Below are 18,942 nucleotides of genomic sequence, written 5' to 3' on the forward strand. Positions count from 1 at the left end.
TAGTATGCCCGTGTAGTAATAATGCTCGTCTTCTCGACAGTAGTGCAACATTCATCGTGGTTTTGATTAACATCCTTCTCTCCACCCGATCATCCTTTCATCGAATTGATCACCATATGTGGTCAGAAAGGGATAGAAAGTAATCGAGTCACCGCGTAGTTCGCTGCTCCGGATTATCGGCAGGGAACGACTCTGCCAAGCTTCCCCCGCACCCAGATTAAGCTTGAGAAGCATCGTTGCTGTCTTGTATGCCAACATCTAGCTCATCTCCGCGCTGATCCCATCGATCTTGAACTGGAAACTCCTGATGTCGTTGTCTTATACACCGAACGGCCGAACGGCTCCATACCATCCCGCGTATGCAAGGCATGTATTCACGCAGGGTGTCAGATCCTCCTAGTACACCGGGTTGGAGTTGAGGGCTCGAATCCGCAGGATCGTCATACCTGCATCAAATTCATATATAGGTGTGAACGAAGCTTAAGGACGGAACTCGTATTCCCTCTGTTCAACTACAGTAATTGTCAACATGCAATCCAAGTTGTACCTCTTTTCAGTGTTTGCCGCATTCGCTGCGGCATCCACGACTAACAGCCACCATCTCCCCAAGCGGCCAAGCATTATACCTGCCCCGTATGACTCTGGAAAACCAATGCCGTGTTCACCGGCACGAGAACCCAAACGCTTCTGTTTTGTTCAGCCGGGAACAGCCCCAGACCGCGATGACGCAGCACATATCCTTGACTCTTTCCACAAGTGCAATGATGGCGGTACAGTCGTGCTCGATCAATCTTACCTTATAGGTTCACCTCTTGATCTGACCTTTCTCAAACACATTGACGTCGTCATCACCGGCGAAATACACTTCGACGCCAGTGACGTCTACTATTGGGCGGAGAATAGTTTCAAGTACGACTTTCAGAATCAGTCTGTATACTGGAAATGGGGTGGTGAGGATGTGAATATTTACGGCGACCTGAGCAGGGAGAAGAGCGTTATTGATGGACATGGTCAACCTTATTGGGAGGAGATTCAGACCAACAAAAGTGTGAGTAAAGACTTTCTTTATAGCGGTAGAGATATTGTCTCAAGGACATGTATCTGACATTTGTTTATTGCAGTTGCGACGACCTATGTTGTTTGCCTTTGATGGGATGGAGGGAGCCACCATGTCAAATCTGCGCATGCGAAACTCACCACATGTAAGGACAAGATCTCACCTTACATCTCCTGCTTATGGACGTGTCATAGTGGTTCAACATCATCGCAAATAGTAGCGATATCCTCATAAGTAACATGGACCTACGAGCAGAGGTAAAGTATCCTTCAATGTTGCCCAGCCACTGGACTCACAGCCATGCAGAGTTTGAACGACGTCGAGATCGCAAACTCCGATGGCTGGGATACTTACCGCTCAGATCGCGTCGTCATCCAAGACTCATACATCATCAACACTGATGGTAAGAATCTTGGGTTTCCTCCGACACACCCATACTGACCATCGCCAGACTGCGTTTCGTTCAAACCCAACAGCACCAACGTTGTCGTTCAAGGCCTAGACTGCACGGGTTCCCACGGGATGAGTGTAGGCTCTCTGGGACAATACGCCAATGAGACCGATATTGTCGAGAACCTTTACATCTACAACGTCTCTCTCACAAATGCTAGCGACAGCGCCCGTATCAAAGTGTGGCCCGGTATTCAAACAAGCTTCCAGACGCTGCTGAACGGCGGCGGCGGTCTTGGACGCGTTAGGAATGTTACATACGACACATTTCGTGTTGATAACAACGATCGCGCGATTACCATCACGCAGTGCTATGGGCAAAAGAACCAAACGCTGTGTTCAGAACATCCGGTAAGCAGGGCAACAACCAAGCTGGAGATATCGTATCGAAGCTGATGAACTCCACGCAGGCAAATTTGACCATCTCCGATATTACTATCAAGAACATGTATGGAACTACATCCGGTAAAGAAGATCTCGAAGCAGGTACCTTGGTTTGCAGCGCGCCGGATGTGAGTGCAGTCATATTTAGATCAATCGTGAAGCAGTACTGACGTATCTCATTGTAGCGATGCAGTAACATACGTGCCGAGAACATCACCGTCCAAGTACCTAGCCGAGAGCCGCCGGTTTATGAATGCAGAAACGTCGATGTGAACCTGCTGGATATCAGTTGCATGGCGACCAACGAGACAGAAAGGGACACCACGCAGGGCTGAGACGAAACTGGTATTGTACGAAACGAGATGATGCTACATTGGATGGTGTCACGAAGGCCTGTTGCTAATAGCAGCTTCACTCTACGCAAACGATCATCGCTTTGACGTAATTCATCTTTACACCGCGTCATAGTGCGTGCATATTGACGAGAGAGTTACAGTTCGGCAGAATTGATTGTGTCGTTCCAGGAGTGTGAGGAAAGAAAACTAGTAATGATAAGGAAAGAAAAACGCTAGTAAAGCACCATGAGCAGCAATCCTACTTCCCCAACCAAAATGTATGGCACTCACGTCTGAGAAGTGTGACGGGGTCCTCGACTCTCACTTCCTCAAGCCCAAACTCTCTGAACACTAACCTTTGAACAATTCGAATCCAATGGCTCATTGGTCAGACCCATGTTCCACATCAGATATTTGGTACATATATACCAATTCGAGGCCTTGATTGCCGGTATGGAGAAGGCAGGTGTGCTACCAGTGTCATTGAGACTGACGCTAATGTACATGGTACTGTAGCTGCTGTTTCTTTGTTCAAAGTACACATTCTGATGACTCGCCTTCCCAGGTGCAAAGATCATGCTCATAAGGTAGGGTGTGGCGGAATACCGGAAGGCCATGGCAGAAGACGCGATGCCCTCACCGTTGTTGTATCTCAGGGGCCAATTGAGGATACCTGCCGTATCATTTGCGTTTTTGGGGTTGTCGTGGTTGTAAGAGGTTGTGTTGTGGTAAAAGGTAGTGGCATATCGAGCTGGGTCGATGATCGTGTCGTTTGTCAGACAAAGGCTTTCCTCAGCTGCGCCTACATGACAAGGGCCAAGTGCGTGGCTGGTATTTATTAGTTTGAAATGTGTTCAAGCGAGCTGAATCTTCTTACTTGTTATAGGCGGAGTTGTTGGTTCGTGATTCCAAGACGAGACGGAAGCCGTCTGACTGGACGTTGTAGGCTTGGGCATCCGCCTGAGCCAACAAGGTCGCGAACGCTAGGATAGCGAATTTCATGATGAATATAGGTCTTGACGCTGAAATACGTGCTCGCGGCTGGATAGAAACTTACAGATGTTGATAGTGATGGTATCGAGGAAGAGTTGAGCAAGGAGGAATGAGATATTGTAGAAAGGGCAGGCAACGTGTAATCTCATCGAAGCTGCTGCGCACACAAATCCCCAGCAGAAAAACGCGATTCGGGAAACGACATATGGAGATATGGTATGCGTGGCAGGTGCAGCCTGGAGACCTTCAAGAAATTTCTAGCCTTTGGAAGATTTGTGAAAACTATGCTAGGAGATCTTTGGGGTTTCTGCTAGAGGTAAAATCGGGCTGATATCTAAGGCTGGAAGATACCAACACATCCACTCATGGGAGAAAATATTGGTGCCAAAGCATTCTAGATTATGTTTGCTCTTGATGACCCTCCCACATGTTGGGCAGGACATCTCTTCCACATTTTGACAACTGCTATGATCCAGAGTCTGAACGTATGTGTGTGTGTTCAACAGCAAGCACGAGAGTTTGTACAAACCCTGAAGTGACGAACTTTTCGACTCCTCTGGGCGACAGCACTAAGAGCACTCTTTCCTGCTAAAAAAGAGCATATCAAGAGCTATATAGATGTAGATTTAAAACCTAGAAGACTACAATACTGTTAATCTTTATAAATTTTCGTATGAGAAGATGATGTAGGCTGCAAGATAAAGCTTGTTATATCTATACCTGTTCGGTTTTTCCCTCCTATACAATGTAGCGAAGACTTATTTGCGATTGCTGATTCACGTAACTCACGTCAGTCATACACATATCCAAGTCTTATCAAACAATCATGTGAAGGTGCCATTCGACAATTTATTGGCATTACTAAAGGTAGTAGTAACATAGAAAGAGGACAATTGATCCCAAATCGCTTCATGTATGGAGAAGAAGGTACGCTAGCAGCTCTCCTTGTAAACGCCGTAGCTCGCTATTGTCAACCTGGTGTCTGTCTCTCTTCAGAAGCGAGGCTTTGAACAGGAAACACTCCAATCAACAATGCAGAGTAGATATATGCTTAATGCAGCTTAATATACAAGAGCACATATAACTATTTATCAGTAAAATCAAAAACATCATCTACTCGCTTGCTAGTCTTCCGCAATCTTAGCCTTCTGTTACTCATTGTAGAAATCAGTCACGAGCTCGCCCTTGTATTTGCTGCTATGCATCTTCGCAAACTCACCGCTCGTAGTTCAGTTCAATCCACCCTAGGCCTGTAGGTGGTAGAACGTAGTAAGATTGTTAACACAGTGCGCCATGTCAGTGTAGGCCTAGGACATAAGTGCGGTGGACTGGAGGTAGTGTCGGAAGAACTGGCGCATGTCGAACTGGCGCATGTGGTCGAAGGGCAGAGCACGAGTTGGCAAGAGGCTGGCATCGAGGTTAAGCACAGCTCGTCGAGTGGGGAGAGAGGGAATCTGTTAGTCAAGTCGCTCTTTGAGTGTGTCTACGCGCTTTAGCAGTGACGACACTTCTGATGGGACAGGATCGAGGAGTTGGAGGAGAGCTCTGAGATCTGTGTATCGTGCGCGCGGCATCTCCCACTTCTTGACAAAATGCGTCATGCCAGCCTCCCACGCTGACATCCCAAAGTCTTGAGAGACGCGCGGTACTTCCTAGGAAGGGTCTTGTGCGCGCCCAAACCCAACTATGGCGGGGAGGGCGGGGAGGTTCGTATGTTCGTCACCGGGGGACTGAGAAGATGGCAGGTCCTGAGCGGCGGGGTCACTCATCTCGACTTCGCCATCGGAGCTCTCGTGATCAGTATCGTCTTCAAACATCGCATCTTCAAACTCGTCCTCTTCCTCACCAGCTGTGTCTTCAGCATCCATCGGCTCAGATGTGTCATCCTCGACATCGTCATATTCGTTTATCTCGGCCATCTCGTCATCGACACCAAGGTCGCTCTGAAGTATCCCGCTGAGGATGTCGATCGCGTTCTCGGACGGCCCTTCCGTAGACTGGACCGGTACGTCGGGGTCTAGGTCTGTGTCGTACTGAGGGCCTTCACGGTCTTCTATGGGCAGACCGTCTGAGCCACCAGAGTCACTGTTGCCAACTACATTGCCTTGTATAGGATCATCGTAGTCGTCGTTCTCGTCATTGTCGTCGTCGTCGTCGTCGTCGTCATCGTCGTTGTCGCTCGAATCAGACCCTGGTTGTATGGGCATCCATCGAGGATATGTCAAAAATATCATGGTGGGCGGAGGCGTGAGGGGAACATTCACGCCCAAGGGATTTCTGTAGTCTATGCATCAATTAGCCCAAGATTCCAGAGGTCAAAAGTTCAGAATAGCGGTCCAGAATGCAACAGAATGCAAACAGTGACAAGAGCAGATATTCCCAATTGGCCAAGGAGCTGTTTTGGCGGCCCAGAATGCAACGGGATGCAAATAGGTATAGAAGCAGACATTTCCAGGTTTCCAGGGAGCTATTTTGGCGGCCTAGAATGCAGTAGGATGTGAACAGGCATAAAAGCAGAGGTTTCCAGGTTTCCAGAAAGCTGATATAGCGGTCCAGAATGCAGCCCAGTGCAAACCCAGAAGAGAAGGTTTGGTATGGGCGGGGACCTGAGCAGACCTGGGGCTCCCTAGGAAGATGAGGCATAGGAGGAACATCCTTGGTATACCAGATCTGGGGGAATCTGTCCTCCCTTGGGTCTCTGATAGACATCCTGACATCCTGGCAGAATCTGGACATGCTCAAAACCAACCTTCGACTGCTCAGTATGATAGGAGCATATGGTGTGTGACAGCCGTAGGACATAGACGAAAGTGATGTGTTTGGTAAGACATCCGGATGTTTCGCGCCCCGTCTGGCGGTGACGGTGGTGGTGGTGAATGTTTGGGTATAGGCGAGTTTGATGGACTTAGTCAAATTCGTGTGGCAGGTGTCTGTGTACCGCGATATCTACGTTGGGGTTTTTCGTTGTGCCAGATGTACTAATATCGTAATTCCAGGCATTACAGAAGCCGACAAATGAACACACGATGCAAAACTTATATTGTAGAGGGAGGACGAGTTTCTACTTGGCCTCTGGACTGTCTCTGGCTTGTGCGACGCCGCGGCTTGTACAGGAGAGGCGCGGTATCAAAATAGGAGGGCAGGACGAAGCGATGTTGCAGTCGCCAGCAGCAAGATGGAAGTAGACCGTCGTGAAGTCGCAGATGATGCAGACTGGATGCGATGTCGCGGATGTCGTGGGTGGTGGGTTCGCGATGCATCTGGAGGGCGCGTCAAAGGCGGGGGGCACATGTGGGGGAACTGCTGTAGCGGGTGCACGGCCCCTGCGCTAGCGGCATCCAGGCATCAGGCCCCACCCAACCTGCGCCCAACCCGCCTCCCATCTCATCACCACCACCACCGCTTTCCTCATTTCCTTCACACTTGGCCGTTGATGTATTCCATTCTTGTTGTTTTCCGCTTGCTCTCATTTCAATTGCCACCGAAGATGCCTCATAATGGCAATACAAATGGCGATTCATCTAAGTTGGTCACTACCAGTGATGGCGAGCCAGTCGTATTGACTCATAGCAGGACAAAGAGAAGAACCTCATCAAGAAGCGCCTCGCCTTCATTCAAGGCACGCGAGAACATAGCCCAGCAACACGAACAATCACCGCTACGTGCCGCGACGAACAAGAGAGCTCACAACAACAACAATCGCACTCAATCTCAGACCAAAGCTACAACGACGCAGTCGAACAGCCAGCCGCTCTCCAAGCGACAGAGGACAAGCACAAGCAAGTCAACAAGAGGATGATGAAGAAACTGAGGATGAGGACACGGCGCGCCACGATCGACCCGTGGCAGAGAAAGCAAAGAAGAGGGCCATACCGAAACTTCGGCCTTCGACGCAACGACACGACAAGAATGCTACCACCGACTCTGAAACTAGGAGGTCGAGAGCTCCACCGGTGGAGAATTATAACACGTCGGCCCAAAATGAACCTCACGATGACCGTCGCACACACAAGTCAAGGGAAGAGATCGACAAACTGGACACACACAGCCAGCATCCAGCTAGTGACGAATACGATGAAGAGCACGAAGATTCGACCGAAACACCAACTCAAGAACTGGCGAGACTCGGGTTGGTAGCACAGGACAATGTCTTCAAGGGTTTAACTCTTGAACAGCTGGCGGTTAGAAATGATGTAAGTCTAGGTCAACTGCTATGTCTTATTAGATGTTAACTTCTCTAGAATCTAGATCCTACAGCTCAACCCCGCCGCGGTAACACGAGGAGAAAGCTAGCAGTAATTGCTAAAGAGGTCCATCCGCGCGTGAAGAGACCCGAAGACTTGACACGGTTAGTTTTCCTGGCGACCCTCGATACTCAGACGTGCAGGAATATCGTCTCGTACATTGTCCCAGAGTTCGTCACGACGCCAGGGACATCGTGGATCCCGGAGATGGCTGTTAACAAGGTGCGGACAAACAACAACCGATAGAAAAGCAGGATTGTCAAGATGGTCAAGGCATGTTTTCCATGCTCAGTTTGTATTTGCTCTGCTAACTATGTTAGGAGTACGTCTCTCTCTTGCCGAGTTCCTGGTCGTCCTAGGAAGGTGTGCACCTTCTTTGAGCAGGTGCACACCTTCCTCGAGCAGGTATGCACCTTCCTCGTGGACGAGGTCCACCAGCGCTCACCTTTTCTCGACTGCTGACCTTTTCTTCTCTTTTCAAGTGCCCAGCTTCTCTTCTCAAGTGCCCAGCGTCTCTTCTCTACTGCTCGGCTGTTCTCGACTGCTCTTTCGACTGCTCTCTCGCCTGAACTTTCGCATGTCCTCCTCCTCATCATGTACGGCTCATGGATGTTCTTCGCTGTGCTGATCTTTCGCTCGATATCTGCCGACGTTCAGACTCCCCTTTTTCGTATTCGGATCTTTTCTGATCTTCTCAACATTGTCTCTCTGCTCCAGATTCTGGGCTGCGTCTTCGATGCTTCACTTATGCCAATCCTTTGCTCTGGCCGTCCTCCAACTATCTCACAGATCAAGGCAACGACCAGTATCCAACGAGGCGACTTGTTATGGCGCAACAGATGGGGCGTTTACATCGTTGTCCTCGAAAAACATGGCTTCAGACCGATTCTCTATGTTGGTTCTTCCATGAATGTCCAGGACGGTATTTACGGGAGATCTTGCGACTACCGGTATGTTGCCTTTCAAACCTCTTTGTCTAGACTTACTCTTCTAACTCTTATCCTCAGTTCTAGCAACAACCGCAATTTACCTAGATATGTACTGCGTGCTATCAAAAAAGGCTACAAAATCACAAACTTTTCAGTACCTTTTTTCTTCACTAAGCCAACAAACCCAGTGTTGCTAGGGTTCGCTCAGACACTCGTGCTCGCGGTTGAACACACCCTCACCTTCCGACTCTGGACTATGATTGGAACCTGGAATAACTGCAAAGGCCTCGCATTGTGGAAGAAAGAAGATCAAGAATACGATGGCGCCAACTCACATAGCTGCATGCACGAGAGTCGGAGTTTGGAAGAAATAAAGCCAGAAGAAATTGCTGAACTACTCGAAGAGCGAGCGAAAAGGAATAAAGCAAAGCACGACATCTACAGAGCAACTCACAAGAAACAGATTAGAGCGACACAGAAGATTTGGGACGAGGAAAATAAAGAGCATAGGAAGGAAGGGAAGCGGCAATGGAATGAAGAAAATAAAGAGCACATTAATGAATACGCGAGGAAAAGAGCGAAGACAGCCAAGGAAACTGCACAGTTCCCTTGCAACGACTGTGGTCTGAACTTTGCCAACAAGAAGGAATTAAAGAGGCACAAAGATTCGGAAATTGCGTGTAAACCAAAGAGAGATGCGGCTAGAAGTGCTAGGCTGACATGTGGTGGTTGTCAGAGGGAGTTTGCGCAAATGGCAAATTTGGAAAGGCATATCGCACAGGGAACTTGTCGAACTGTGCAAGAGATGTCCTGCCCAACATGTGGGAGGGTCATCAAGAGCAAATCCAATCTGGAAAGACATATGGCCACTCACAAGTGAGCCTTAAAGGACATTTCAATGCTTATGTACAATCCAGTGGCACAACCAGGCCTGCATGGACGGAATAGCTAGATTAATGACCGGGAAATAGATACATCACTGCGACTTCCACGTATAGATATCGTTCATCTCGCGCCCACACGTGTGCTCGTCGTCCACCACATCGTCGAGCCTAAAGTGTTTCTGTGTCTCTCGCTTAGAGATTCCAATGGCAGGCCCTACAGTGCCGCTGGTTCCAGGTCCATAACCGTATTTGACATTCGGAATCGTTCCCAACACGGACAGGAAACAGCGCTTCACCACTTGTTTTAACACGAGTAGACATGCGCAGATAATGCCCAAGTTCGCTTCGATCATGGTCCAGATGCCTCGCTCGATGAAATTCCATGTCAGGTCTTGTTGGTTGCGTACGCTATTGGCTACAGCCGTGACGCGTAGGATAGATGTTATTGTGACACTAACGAGGCTGTTAGTAGACGCACAGCATATGCTGTTAACGCAATCGACATATATGGCAATGCGGGAAAGACTTACAAACTACCTAACAAGAATACACTGTGCAGCATAATCTTTTCTTGAAGTTTCAGCTGGAGCTTGGAGACCTCGCGGATAGGCAGTGCCAATACGATCACATCTGTGAAGATATTCAGCACCGCATTGGCCAGCCAGAATTTCGAGCTATCGATGCAAGTTCCCTCGACATTTTTATCCCAAGACCGCTGTAGTGGCACACACTGGAAAATGGTCGCGAAAACCGTCGCGATCCCTGAGCCAACAACAATTGCGAGCGCGCCACAGCACAGCCATCGAAAGTGACGCGAGATGAAGATACGCATGTACAATAATATAGCGGATACTTTATTCAAACACACCACGATCTTATAGGGCGTCTGCGCAACCCAGAAGAACTTGAGGCATGTATGCAGTTCTTCGGTCGAAAGGTCAACCTTATGCTGTCCATAGCCATGGGCTACGGACAACTGGATGGTGATGGACAATAAAATGGAGAACATCTGAGGCATGTCAACCGAAATCACTTGTGTGCATTCGTGTGCTCGACTCACCAAGGACGCTATAATTGTATAATCGTCAAGTTGTAACTTCACACCGATCTGGAGTCGTATCACGACCCTGGCAATAACGATAAGTCCAGCGGCAAGGATCATGATTAGAGAAGTCAAGTAAAGCTTCCATCCTTGATTGTCTTCATCTTTCGACGGAAACCCCATGGTGGAGAACATCTTTCAGAAATCTGGTGTCTCTCAAGATGAGTATGCTGTTCAAGAAGCATCGCTATGTCAATGTTCCGAGTGGAGAAACATCATCTAGGCGCCTACTTTCCATGCTTCTGTTTGCCACCATGCTTCCCGTCCTGCAGAACCCAGATAACATGTTTCATGTCGTTGTTTCCGCGATTACAATTTCACTGGCTGTTGCAGCATAGCATACGGCTCACACATGGGGCATTCGTGGTGGTCTTCGGGACATACTAACCCAATGGTGTTGGTGTACCCCCATGGATACATGTAAGCGACAATCCTTCACACATTGGCCTTCCATTCGCGGAAAAGCGCCAAGGGAGCTGCCGTGCGGTATGTTATACGACCCGTTCTCAAAGACGGGTCGGAGCATTGCCCCATCAAAGGAATATCTAGATAATTCCCGCAAGGCTTTAATCTACGGTGAGATTGCGGCGAGCATTCCCGTCGCCTCTTAGATTGTCATAGTGTATGGACTGGGCGAATACCAGCCTCCATTCATACATTTCGATCGAGACTCGTTCCTTCTGCACCACGGCGCCATTTCAAGATGCATAGTCTCGCGGCGCTATCGTTATGGCTCTGCGCAGCTGGATTATCCCTGGCCGTACCGAACACATCTTCCTTCGAGAACGTCGAGACAGAGAATGGACGTATCACAGGCCATCGCTCGCTTGAGGCAAACGAGGTCTGGGAATACTTGGGTATCCCGTATGCACAACCGCCGCTCGGAGCATTGCGATTCGCTGCACCCCAGAGGTACAAGGGCAATGGAACATACATTGCAGCCAATTTCGTAAGTACCTAACAGGAATTACCGTTGTATCGAGCAAAGGCGGCTGACAATTGATACAGGGATAGTAGGTGCTTCATGTAGTAACCCTGTTTATCATTGAGCTGACGATACGCGCGCAGTGACTGCCCGCAAATCGCTGCCACCCAGCCTGCATTTCCTGGTTTCACTGATCAAGCCTTGACTATACTTAGTGCCGGTACGGGATAGTATGCTCTCAACTACAGACTGAGCTAACATTCTGTAGTACGTGACCATACATCCCACGAATCTACGATAAAATACTTACTCTGTACCGCATTTTTAGTTTACCGCTGGTGCAGGGACACTTCGAAGTGAGGACTGTCTCACTTTGAACATATGGTCAAAGCCAACATTAAAATCGGTCAAGGCGAAGAAGCCTGTTTTCGTTCTATTCCATGGAGGACGTAAGTCATCTACCGCCCGCTAGTATGCTCACGTTCACTTGCTCATTCTACAGGTTTTGCTGGCGGTAACACCAACACACCATTCGCAAATGGCCAATACCTCGCTAACAACGAGGATATCATTGTTGTCTCCGTCAACTATCGACTGAACGTTTTCGGTTTCCCTGGAGCACCAAACGCAGATACTAACCTTGGACTGCGTGACCAACGTCTGGCGGTGGAATGGCTCCAAAAGAACGTTGCAGCATTTGGCGGAGATGCAAAGAAGATTGTTATCGCTGGCCAATCTTCTGGCGGTGCAGCTGTCGACTGGTGGTCTTATGCTTATCAAGAGGATCCTATCGTCCATGGTCTCATGTCCACATCAGGCAACACGTTCAGCTTCCCTATGAACTCGCCAGAGCGACAAAGGTCTAATTGGGACAACATCACTTCTCTAGTAGGCTGCGCTTCCTCAAACGACACAATGGCCTGCATGCGCAGCCAACCCTGGGAGACGCTCTCAAAAGCCGTAACCAAGATTGCTCCCAGTCCGGGTGGCAGTCCAGTCCGCTCAACGCCACCGTTCTACCCTCTGGTTGACAACGAGACGGTTTTCGCTGACTACATTTCTCGCTCGGCATCTGGCGACTTTGCCAAGTTACCTTATTTCCATGGCCATAATGATCACGAGCAGGGCTACTACGTCATACCAGCTTTTGCTCAAGGTCGAAACGTTACGGAGCAGCAAGCCAGTCAATTCCTCCTAGAGTCTTTCGTTTGTCCCATCTCCTACGAAGCTAGAGCACGTGTCGATGCTGGTGTTCCCACGTGGGTTTACCGGTACTATGGTGACTGGAACAACACACGTCTATACCCTACATCCGGTGCATACCACGGAACAGAACTACACATGATCCTAGGGGGCTCTGCAGATGCCAGTGGCCTTCCTGAAACGCAAACTCAGAAAGATACTGTCAGACTTGTGCAGCGCGCTGTTGCGGCGTTTACTGAGGATCCGAAGGAAGGGCTGACGAAATTGGGGTGGCCGGTTTTTGACCCAGAGAAGAAGAGCTGGGGCGAGATTGCCGTGAATAACAAAGCCAAGGTGACGTTTGCGAAGCCCGAGAAGTACGACGCGCAATGTGGTAACATCACTCTTGGGGCTTTGCAAGGTATGTCGTAGACAGTAGAGAGGGTTGGTTAGCGGGTTCGACCAGGCCGAGTGGTTGCTGTATATATCTACTCTTCAATATACATATCTATATATGTATCTATGCGTATGTGCCAAGAATAGCGAGTTGCTGAGCATCCGAACCCTGCTCATGTGCCTTTTGTGACGCGTGGAAGAAGGCTCCCCAAATATACGCCACTTATGGGCTAGCGTGAATAAAGTGGGAGCATCGGTCGTGGACGCGTCGCGTGCGCCCACACTTCTCTAAGTCGCTCGCCAGGGCAAGCGTGAGAGCTTCAACACTTTCTGCACATCCCGTCGCCTGCTGCTCTATCTAGGTCTGAATTATGTCGCACTCTTATCTGCTCCGTCTCGTGGTAATTTGACTCCATTGTTGACCTCACACGTATTGCTCCGAGTTTGAGCCAGGCGTCTCTAGCTGCTTGAGCTGAGCAACACAGCACCATGCACGAACGCCTCATGTCGCAAGAGGCTTTGTTTTGGCTTCACTATATCGTCATTCAGTGCGCTCTAGAATCTTGCTATCTCGTCTGACTCGTGCGAACAGATTTCCCAGACACATATGTAGACGTCGCGACCAACCCTATATAGATGCAGCACGACAAGCGCATTCGGTCACCAACTATCCCGACATCACAAACTCTCTTATAGCACTTCAAATTAGCCAATATGTTTGCAAACACGACGTCTCCGATAACGCCACCACAGTTCTTTCAACCAAATACCGTGGGCTGGCCTTCCCTCTTCTTTGGTCTACTTCCCTTCGCTATAAACTCCATGACCCAGCCTGCGGGCATGGTATGCGGAGCCAATGCAGACGTGGGTTTTTTACTGAGGAGCTCACCTATCATATGCATCCTCGATGCGTTTCTAGTCCTCTGGGACCTCTTCTCCATTTACCGAGTTCAAGGATCGTTTTCGAGAGCCCAGGACGAGATGATACAGCGCCGTTTCCGAAGTGAGATATATCGTGGATTCAAGAAGGCCAAGGAGCTAGACATATTGCGGAGCAGCGAGCAAGTCTTTCGCGTAGTGGCCTTCTTGCTCAGCGCATCGCAGATGATCAAGTTATTTGGGTACAGTGGGTTGGTCTGGGCCAAGATTATCGCCGCGGCGTATCTGATGTCTTTCCTCATCATTGAGATGTTGGTGGTATGGCCTGTGGCGAACAAGAAGGCCATCAAGGATGCTAAACAGAACATATCTGCTGAGCGTACTTCCATTGCGCTGGCAGTCATCTTCTTGCTTCCGTTCGCAGCGATGGCCTGTAGGGACATTGTTGGCTGGTCGGATCATACGCTTCTGCAATGGGTTGGTATTGTGATAGGAAGCTTGGGATTCATATCGGCTGTGCCTGCCATGGGATACTCGTATTGGCATCGCGAGCCAGGCACCAGGAGTGAGATCGCAACATCGGCAGTCATTCTTGTCCTGGTGCTCGGGACGCCTATAGGATTCTATTTCACAGGACGAATCATTCCAGAATCTATGCCTGGTATCTGGGTCAAAGTTTTGTGTGGGGTGGTCGCGTTTGTGTGGGGTGGAATTGCACTTTTGTATGGCACTAAGACTACGGAGTCTGTTAGGCGACCGAAGAAGGAGAAGCAGCGGAAGACGGTCGAGCAGGTGGGGGCATGGTATTTCTTCCTTCTTCACCTAGTGACGTCTCTGTTATATTACATGTTTAGTTATGATCCCAGTGGCACAATCAGGCCTGCATGGACGGAATGGCTAGATTAATGACCAGGAAATAGATTATAGCATCCCACGCTCCGAGGCTACCTAGTATTCAACTTCTTCCAAGTCAGATATGCCGCCAAAGCTACAACACTTATCCGACCAACTAGTGCTGTAGCCACAGCTCTCCTGACTAACGGATAATATCCCTCTAGCATTGAATTGACCGCAGCTCCCCGAGCCATCATCTTCGCTCTCCCACTCTGTCCCCAACCTCTTCCAACGCCCAAGCCAGCTATACCGACCTCGCCTGGCTTCTCTTCTTCCAGAGAACCGATCGCCTCACTGCCAATCCCAGGGAAGTCTTGCGTAGGCAATTCGGTAGTGTCTTGAGACGTCGTTGTTATACTAGACACAGCTGTGCTCATCTCTAGAGACTTCTGCTTGCGGAAACGATAAGACATCGCCCACATCACGAATCTCACATCCCAGTTGGTGAAAGTAGGGTACGTCCACAGTTCCAGGGCATTGTGCGGTGGCATGTGCTCGAGGAAGTCGCTCACAACACCTAGTGTCAATCCCCATAGCAGCAAAGGAGGCCTACGGTCCTTTGATCTCCCTTCAGCGCCCGCCAATGCCTCTCTAATAGTATTCACCACACCGTGTGGCGCTGCTTCCACGGGTATAAAGTCTGGAATGGTTGCGCAGTGCGTCGAGTTTGCTGGCACGAGTTGTATGGCAGCAAACATCATCTTGCTTAACATGGCTTGTAAGAACCAGCGCTTGATGCCCAATTCAGACTTTGCCAAACGCGCTGAGACATCGGCATATTCGTGTGTACGGAGGGCTGGGCTAAGAAGCGCGCGAATGGGTACCCAGTGTGAGGAGGCTACTTCGGTAGGCTGCAGGCGTTGCTGTGGATAGGCTGGGGAGGTGAGGAGGTAGATGTAGGGGCATAATACCATGAGTCTGCTTGTGATCAGCCTGAGTCCTTGCAATGGTACTTTTCATGTTCTAGGACATGGATCTCGTATCCGTTGAATGTGAAGACGTACGGTACTTTACCCCAGCTCGTCGTGACAATCCGCTGGGGTAGATTGCCGACTGCAATAGCATTTTCGGGGCTCAGATCAATCCCGACCTCTTCCAAGGCTTCTCTCGCAGCTGCAGCCTGATCGTCCTCGTCCTCTGGGTCTCTCTTTCCACCTGGTAGCGCGACATGTCCGTTCCATTTGTCGCCCACTCGTGTAGCTCGTTTGATGAACAATAGCTCTGGGTCCCCATGCTTCACCCATTCTTGTGAAAAGAAGTTGCTTAATGAGGCCTCAAAGTCGAACTCGGCATTGGGTTGTGCGACAGAGGAGCGTCTGCGTCGAGCTGGTACGGGGCTGTCGTCACTGTCAGGCCAATGCGAATAACTTGGCTGAATGCGCAGTATGAGCGCTACTGAAGCGCGTTTCGGTAGGTTTGGCGGACACGCGACATCTGGATAGGGGTTCGCGTTGAGCTCGAGGAGAACGGATTGCAGATGACTAGTGAGGTCTTCAGTATTGGTGTGCGCCGTCATGGTTTCTACAGAGGCTCAGTGCGCTGGCTACGCGATGCGATGTGATATCGGTGATGATGGACGAGAGGCCCACGGCACGTTGTGAGAGGTGAGTTGTCGCGGGTGCTGCGTTGCATACAAATGACACAAAAAAGAAACGCGTATGTTTGCGACGACGTCTGAACACTAGAAGATGTGATTATTCAGAGACACATAGTCAGCGATATCGCTATCGCAACGGAGAACCGAGGCGCGAGAATTGTCATGACTATAGCGATTGGCTACATGGCTAAGCACCACGTCGGGGAGCTGAGAATCGGTGAGACCATTTCAGAGTCGGAACAGAACACGAGTTCGAGGAGACAAGCAACCCACATCGGAAGTAACGTGTGTACCAGGCGGACAATAAGTGAAGCCGCTTCCTCGCCGTCGCAATCGCATAGCGGAGACAAGCTTTGGCCAATCGGGTGTTCGCCATGGAGGGGCAGGCAAATGAGGTCACCCGTGAGCCCCGCGATGCCAAAAAAATCTCCACATGTGTCGTGCGCCATTGCTTTATACCCCAGGTCACTGTCTTGATTGACTGTTCCTTCTCAATTGACTTCTGAAATTCCAAAACATTAGTCAAAATGGCAGGCCAAAAGACAGGTAAGCAAATATTTGAAGAGACTTGCAGTCTACTACTAATCGTTTGCGACAGCGATTCTGTCAGTCTACGACAAGACCGGTCTTCTTGATCTGGCCAAGGGACTCCACGAATGTGGTGTCCGACTACTCGCCTCAGGCGGTACGGCCAAGATGATCCGCCAGGCCAACTTCCCTGTTGAAGATGTCTCTGCCATTACCAAGGCACCTGAGATGCTCGGTGGACGCGTCAAGACTCTTCACCCCGCCGTTCACGGAGGCATTCTCGCGCGCAACCTCGACTCGGACGACTCAGACCTCTCCGCCAACAGCATCGACAAGATCGACTTCGTCGTATGCAACCTGTACCCCTTCTCCGAGACCGTCGCGCGTATCAACGTTACAATCCCCGAGGCCGTTGAGGAGATCGATATCGGAGGTGTGACTCTGCTCAGGGCCGCTGCGAAGAACCACGCGCGCGTCACCATCATTAGCGACCCCAACGACTACCATGACCTTCTCACCGAACTCAAGAAAGATGGCGAGGTCTCAGAGAACAGCAGGCAACGTTACGCGTTGAAGGCTTTCGAGCAGACTTCGTCATACGACACTGCCATCTCCGAGTTCTTCAGGAAGAAGTACGCAGGTGACGGCGACCAGTTCCTCACCCTCCGATACGGCGCCAACCCCCACCAAAAACCAGCGACAGTATCCATGCCAGAGAAATCTCTGCCCTTCAAGGTGCTCTGCGGTTCACCAGGATACATCAATCTGCTTGATGCACTCAACGCATGGCCCCTGGTGCAGGAGCTGACCAAGGCGCTCAACTACCCAGCTGCGGCCAGCTTCAAGCACGTCTCGCCTGCTGGTGCGGCTATCGGTGTCCCTCTCAGCGAGGTGGAGCGTAAGGTATACATGGTCGATGACATTGAGGGCATTGAGAAGTCCGGTTTGGCACAAGCATACGCCAGGGCGCGTGGTGCCGACAGGATGTCAAGTTTCGGTGACATGATTGCTCTGTCAGCCGAGGTTGATGTCCAGACCGCAAAGATTATCAGCCGTGAAGTCTCCGACGGTGTCATCGCACCTGGCTACAGTGCTGAAGCTTTGGAGATCCTTAGCAAGAAGAAGGGCGGAAAGTACCTGGTTCTCCAGATGGACCCTGAATACGTTCCAGGCCCTGAGGAGACCAGGACTGTCTTCGGCATCACGCTCAAGCAGCACCGTAACGACGCTAAGATCGTTCCTTCCGATACCTTCAATACTGTCATTGTGCCCAAGAACTCTGGAGCTCTGCCCGAGTCGGCTCAGCGAGACTTGACTGTTGCCACTATTGCGCTCAAGTACACCCAGTCTAACAGTGTCTGCTACGCGCTCAACGGCCAGGTCATTGGCCTTGGAGCTGGTCAGCAATGTAAGTACGACCAATCTTGCTTGATGCATAATCACTGATATCTGTACAGCACGCATCCACTGCACTCGCCTGGCTGGTGACAAGGCTGACAACTGGTGGATGCGTTTCCACTCGAAGACGCTGAACCTCAAGTTCAAGAAGGGCACCAAGCGCCCCTCAAAATCCAACGCCATCGATCTCCTGTGCTCTGGCCTTGTCCCTGAGGCGGGCATTGAGCGCGATGACTTCGAGGCCAACTTCGAAGAGGTACCCCAGCCATTCACCGCAGATGAGCGCAAGGAGTGGCTCTCCAAGATGGAGAGCGTCGCTATCAGCTCGGATGCCTTCTTCCCATTCATCGACAACGTCTTCAGGGCGCACAGGAGTGGTGTCAAGTACATTGCTGCGCCCACTGGAAGTCAGAACGACGGCGCAGTAATGGAGACGGCCGAGAAGTTAGGCATGACCTTTGTTGAGCAGCACATCCGGTTGTTCCACCACTAAGAGATTGATGACGAGGAAGTTTGGAAATGATACCTGGCGATGACATTGACGTGCAATGAACTGGCTACATGAAAAGTCTTGATGAGACGAGACGAGATTACGATACCTTCAAAATGTGGATACTTCAACATTCCAACTTGGCAATTTTTGAATCTTGTGCCGCGATGTCAAATGCATGTCCTTCGTTTGTGTTCAGATGCCATCAACAACAGTCAAACTTGACAGCGAATGGATGTTCATAGAGCGCAAATGTTGATGGTCGAGACCACGCG

At 50.1% G+C, this 18,942-nt stretch overlaps 10 protein-coding genes across 10 annotated transcripts; 6 read left to right on the top strand and 4 right to left on the bottom strand.

The window, feature by feature from the left end:
- Positions 1–529: 529 nt before the first annotated feature.
- On the top strand, positions 530–2,226 carry CC77DRAFT_1042685 (exopolygalacturonase; the record flags this gene model as incomplete). Its single annotated transcript, XM_018527277.1, has 7 exons — positions 530–1,048; positions 1,122–1,202; positions 1,252–1,314; positions 1,364–1,460; positions 1,509–1,858; positions 1,918–2,019; positions 2,077–2,226. 7 exons carry the CDS (start codon positions 530–532, stop codon positions 2,224–2,226), a joined length of 1,362 nt encoding a protein of 453 aa, XP_018382956.1.
- Positions 2,227–2,555: 329 nt separating this feature from the next.
- Positions 2,556–3,228, bottom strand: CC77DRAFT_1064156 (hypothetical protein; the record flags this gene model as incomplete). The annotated part of the gene is made up of 2 exons (XM_018528690.1): positions 2,556–3,054; positions 3,104–3,228. The coding sequence occupies 2 exons, from the start codon at positions 3,226–3,228 to the stop codon at positions 2,556–2,558; spliced, it is 624 nt and encodes a 207-aa protein (XP_018382957.1).
- A 1,643-nt stretch (positions 3,229–4,871) lies between these two features.
- Positions 4,872–5,453, bottom strand: CC77DRAFT_1011389 (hypothetical protein; the record flags this gene model as incomplete). Its single annotated transcript, XM_018523706.1, has 1 exon — positions 4,872–5,453. One exon carries the CDS (start codon positions 5,451–5,453, stop codon positions 4,872–4,874), a length of 582 nt encoding a protein of 193 aa, XP_018382958.1.
- A 1,253-nt stretch (positions 5,454–6,706) lies between these two features.
- CC77DRAFT_1064158 (hypothetical protein) lies at positions 6,707–7,709 on the top strand (the record flags this gene model as incomplete). The annotated part of the gene is made up of 4 exons (XM_018528691.1): positions 6,707–6,748; positions 6,793–6,881; positions 6,956–7,412; positions 7,461–7,709. 4 exons carry the CDS (start codon positions 6,707–6,709, stop codon positions 7,707–7,709), a joined length of 837 nt encoding a protein of 278 aa, XP_018382959.1.
- On the top strand, positions 7,708–9,320 carry CC77DRAFT_261403 (hypothetical protein). Its single transcript, XM_018530903.1, has 3 exons — positions 7,708–7,736; positions 7,784–8,413; positions 8,471–9,320. The coding sequence occupies exons 2-3, from the start codon at positions 8,058–8,060 to the stop codon at positions 9,270–9,272; spliced, it is 1,158 nt and encodes a 385-aa protein (XP_018382960.1). The 5' UTR covers positions 7,708–7,736; positions 7,784–8,057; the 3' UTR covers positions 9,273–9,320.
- CC77DRAFT_1075011 (hypothetical protein) lies at positions 9,321–10,576 on the bottom strand. The gene is made up of 2 exons (XM_018529219.1): positions 9,807–10,576; positions 9,321–9,729 (listed from the first exon to the last, which is right to left on the bottom strand). The coding sequence occupies exons 1-2, from the start codon at positions 10,511–10,513 to the stop codon at positions 9,369–9,371; spliced, it is 1,068 nt and encodes a 355-aa protein (XP_018382961.1). The 5' UTR covers positions 10,514–10,576; the 3' UTR covers positions 9,321–9,368.
- Positions 10,577–10,923: 347 nt separating this feature from the next.
- On the top strand, positions 10,924–12,963 carry CC77DRAFT_995142 (carboxylesteras-like protein). The gene is made up of 5 exons (XM_018536454.1): positions 10,924–11,327; positions 11,387–11,391; positions 11,447–11,523; positions 11,648–11,752; positions 11,806–12,963. Exons 1-5 carry the CDS (start codon positions 11,082–11,084, stop codon positions 12,915–12,917), a joined length of 1,545 nt encoding a protein of 514 aa, XP_018382962.1. The 5' UTR covers positions 10,924–11,081; the 3' UTR covers positions 12,918–12,963.
- A 221-nt stretch (positions 12,964–13,184) lies between these two features.
- CC77DRAFT_1023058 (hypothetical protein) lies at positions 13,185–14,674 on the top strand. Its single transcript, XM_018525602.1, has one exon. The coding sequence runs from the start codon at positions 13,596–13,598 to the stop codon at positions 14,664–14,666; it is 1,071 nt and encodes a 356-aa protein (XP_018382963.1). The 5' UTR covers positions 13,185–13,595; the 3' UTR covers positions 14,667–14,674.
- Positions 14,675–14,685: 11 nt separating this feature from the next.
- Positions 14,686–16,291, bottom strand: CC77DRAFT_261532 (hypothetical protein). The gene is made up of 2 exons (XM_018530904.1): positions 15,659–16,291; positions 14,686–15,572 (listed from the first exon to the last, which is right to left on the bottom strand). Exons 1-2 carry the CDS (start codon positions 16,168–16,170, stop codon positions 14,705–14,707), a joined length of 1,380 nt encoding a protein of 459 aa, XP_018382964.1. The 5' UTR covers positions 16,171–16,291; the 3' UTR covers positions 14,686–14,704.
- A 199-nt stretch (positions 16,292–16,490) lies between these two features.
- On the top strand, positions 16,491–18,835 carry CC77DRAFT_1023059 (bifunctional purine biosynthesis protein ADE16). Its single transcript, XM_018525603.1, has 3 exons — positions 16,491–16,797; positions 16,850–18,187; positions 18,237–18,835. Exons 1-3 carry the CDS (start codon positions 16,779–16,781, stop codon positions 18,668–18,670), a joined length of 1,791 nt encoding a protein of 596 aa, XP_018382965.1. The 5' UTR covers positions 16,491–16,778; the 3' UTR covers positions 18,671–18,835.
- Positions 18,836–18,942: the final 107 nt, after the last annotated feature.

The sequence above is a fragment of the Alternaria alternata genome (genome assembly GCF_001642055.1).
Source record: "Alternaria alternata strain SRC1lrK2f unplaced genomic scaffold CC77scaffold_18, whole genome shotgun sequence".
Classification (NCBI taxonomy): domain Eukaryota; kingdom Fungi; phylum Ascomycota; class Dothideomycetes; order Pleosporales; family Pleosporaceae; genus Alternaria; species Alternaria alternata.

Coding starts and splice junctions, on each gene's coding strand:
- CC77DRAFT_261403 (XM_018530903.1), top strand. CDS start 8,058: ATGTACGGCTCATGGATGTTCTTCGCTGTGCTGATCTTTCGCTCGATA. Junction 8,414..8,470: donor GGGAGATCTTGCGACTACCG/GTATGTTGCCTT, acceptor TCTTATCCTCAG/TTCTAGCAACAACCGCAATT.
- CC77DRAFT_1075011 (XM_018529219.1), bottom strand. CDS start 10,513: ATGTTCTCCACCATGGGGTTTCCGTCGAAAGATGAAGACAATCAAGGA. Junction 9,730..9,806: donor GTATTCTTGTTAGGTAGTTT/GTAAGTCTTTCC, acceptor CAGCCTCGTTAG/TGTCACAATAACATCTATCC.
- CC77DRAFT_995142 (XM_018536454.1), top strand. CDS start 11,082: ATGCATAGTCTCGCGGCGCTATCGTTATGGCTCTGCGCAGCTGGATTA. Junction 11,524..11,647: donor CTTGACTATACTTAGTGCCG/GTACGGGATAGT, acceptor CCGCTGGTGCAG/GGACACTTCGAAGTGAGGAC. Junction 11,753..11,805: donor CGTTCTATTCCATGGAGGAC/GTAAGTCATCTA, acceptor CTCATTCTACAG/GTTTTGCTGGCGGTAACACC.
- CC77DRAFT_1023058 (XM_018525602.1), top strand. CDS start 13,596: ATGTTTGCAAACACGACGTCTCCGATAACGCCACCACAGTTCTTTCAA.
- CC77DRAFT_261532 (XM_018530904.1), bottom strand. CDS start 16,170: ATGACGGCGCACACCAATACTGAAGACCTCACTAGTCATCTGCAATCC. Junction 15,573..15,658: donor ACGAGCTGGGGTAAAGTACC/GTACGTCTTCAC, acceptor GATCACAAGCAG/ACTCATGGTATTATGCCCCT.
- CC77DRAFT_1023059 (XM_018525603.1), top strand. Junction 18,188..18,236: donor CCTTGGAGCTGGTCAGCAAT/GTAAGTACGACC, acceptor ATATCTGTACAG/CACGCATCCACTGCACTCGC.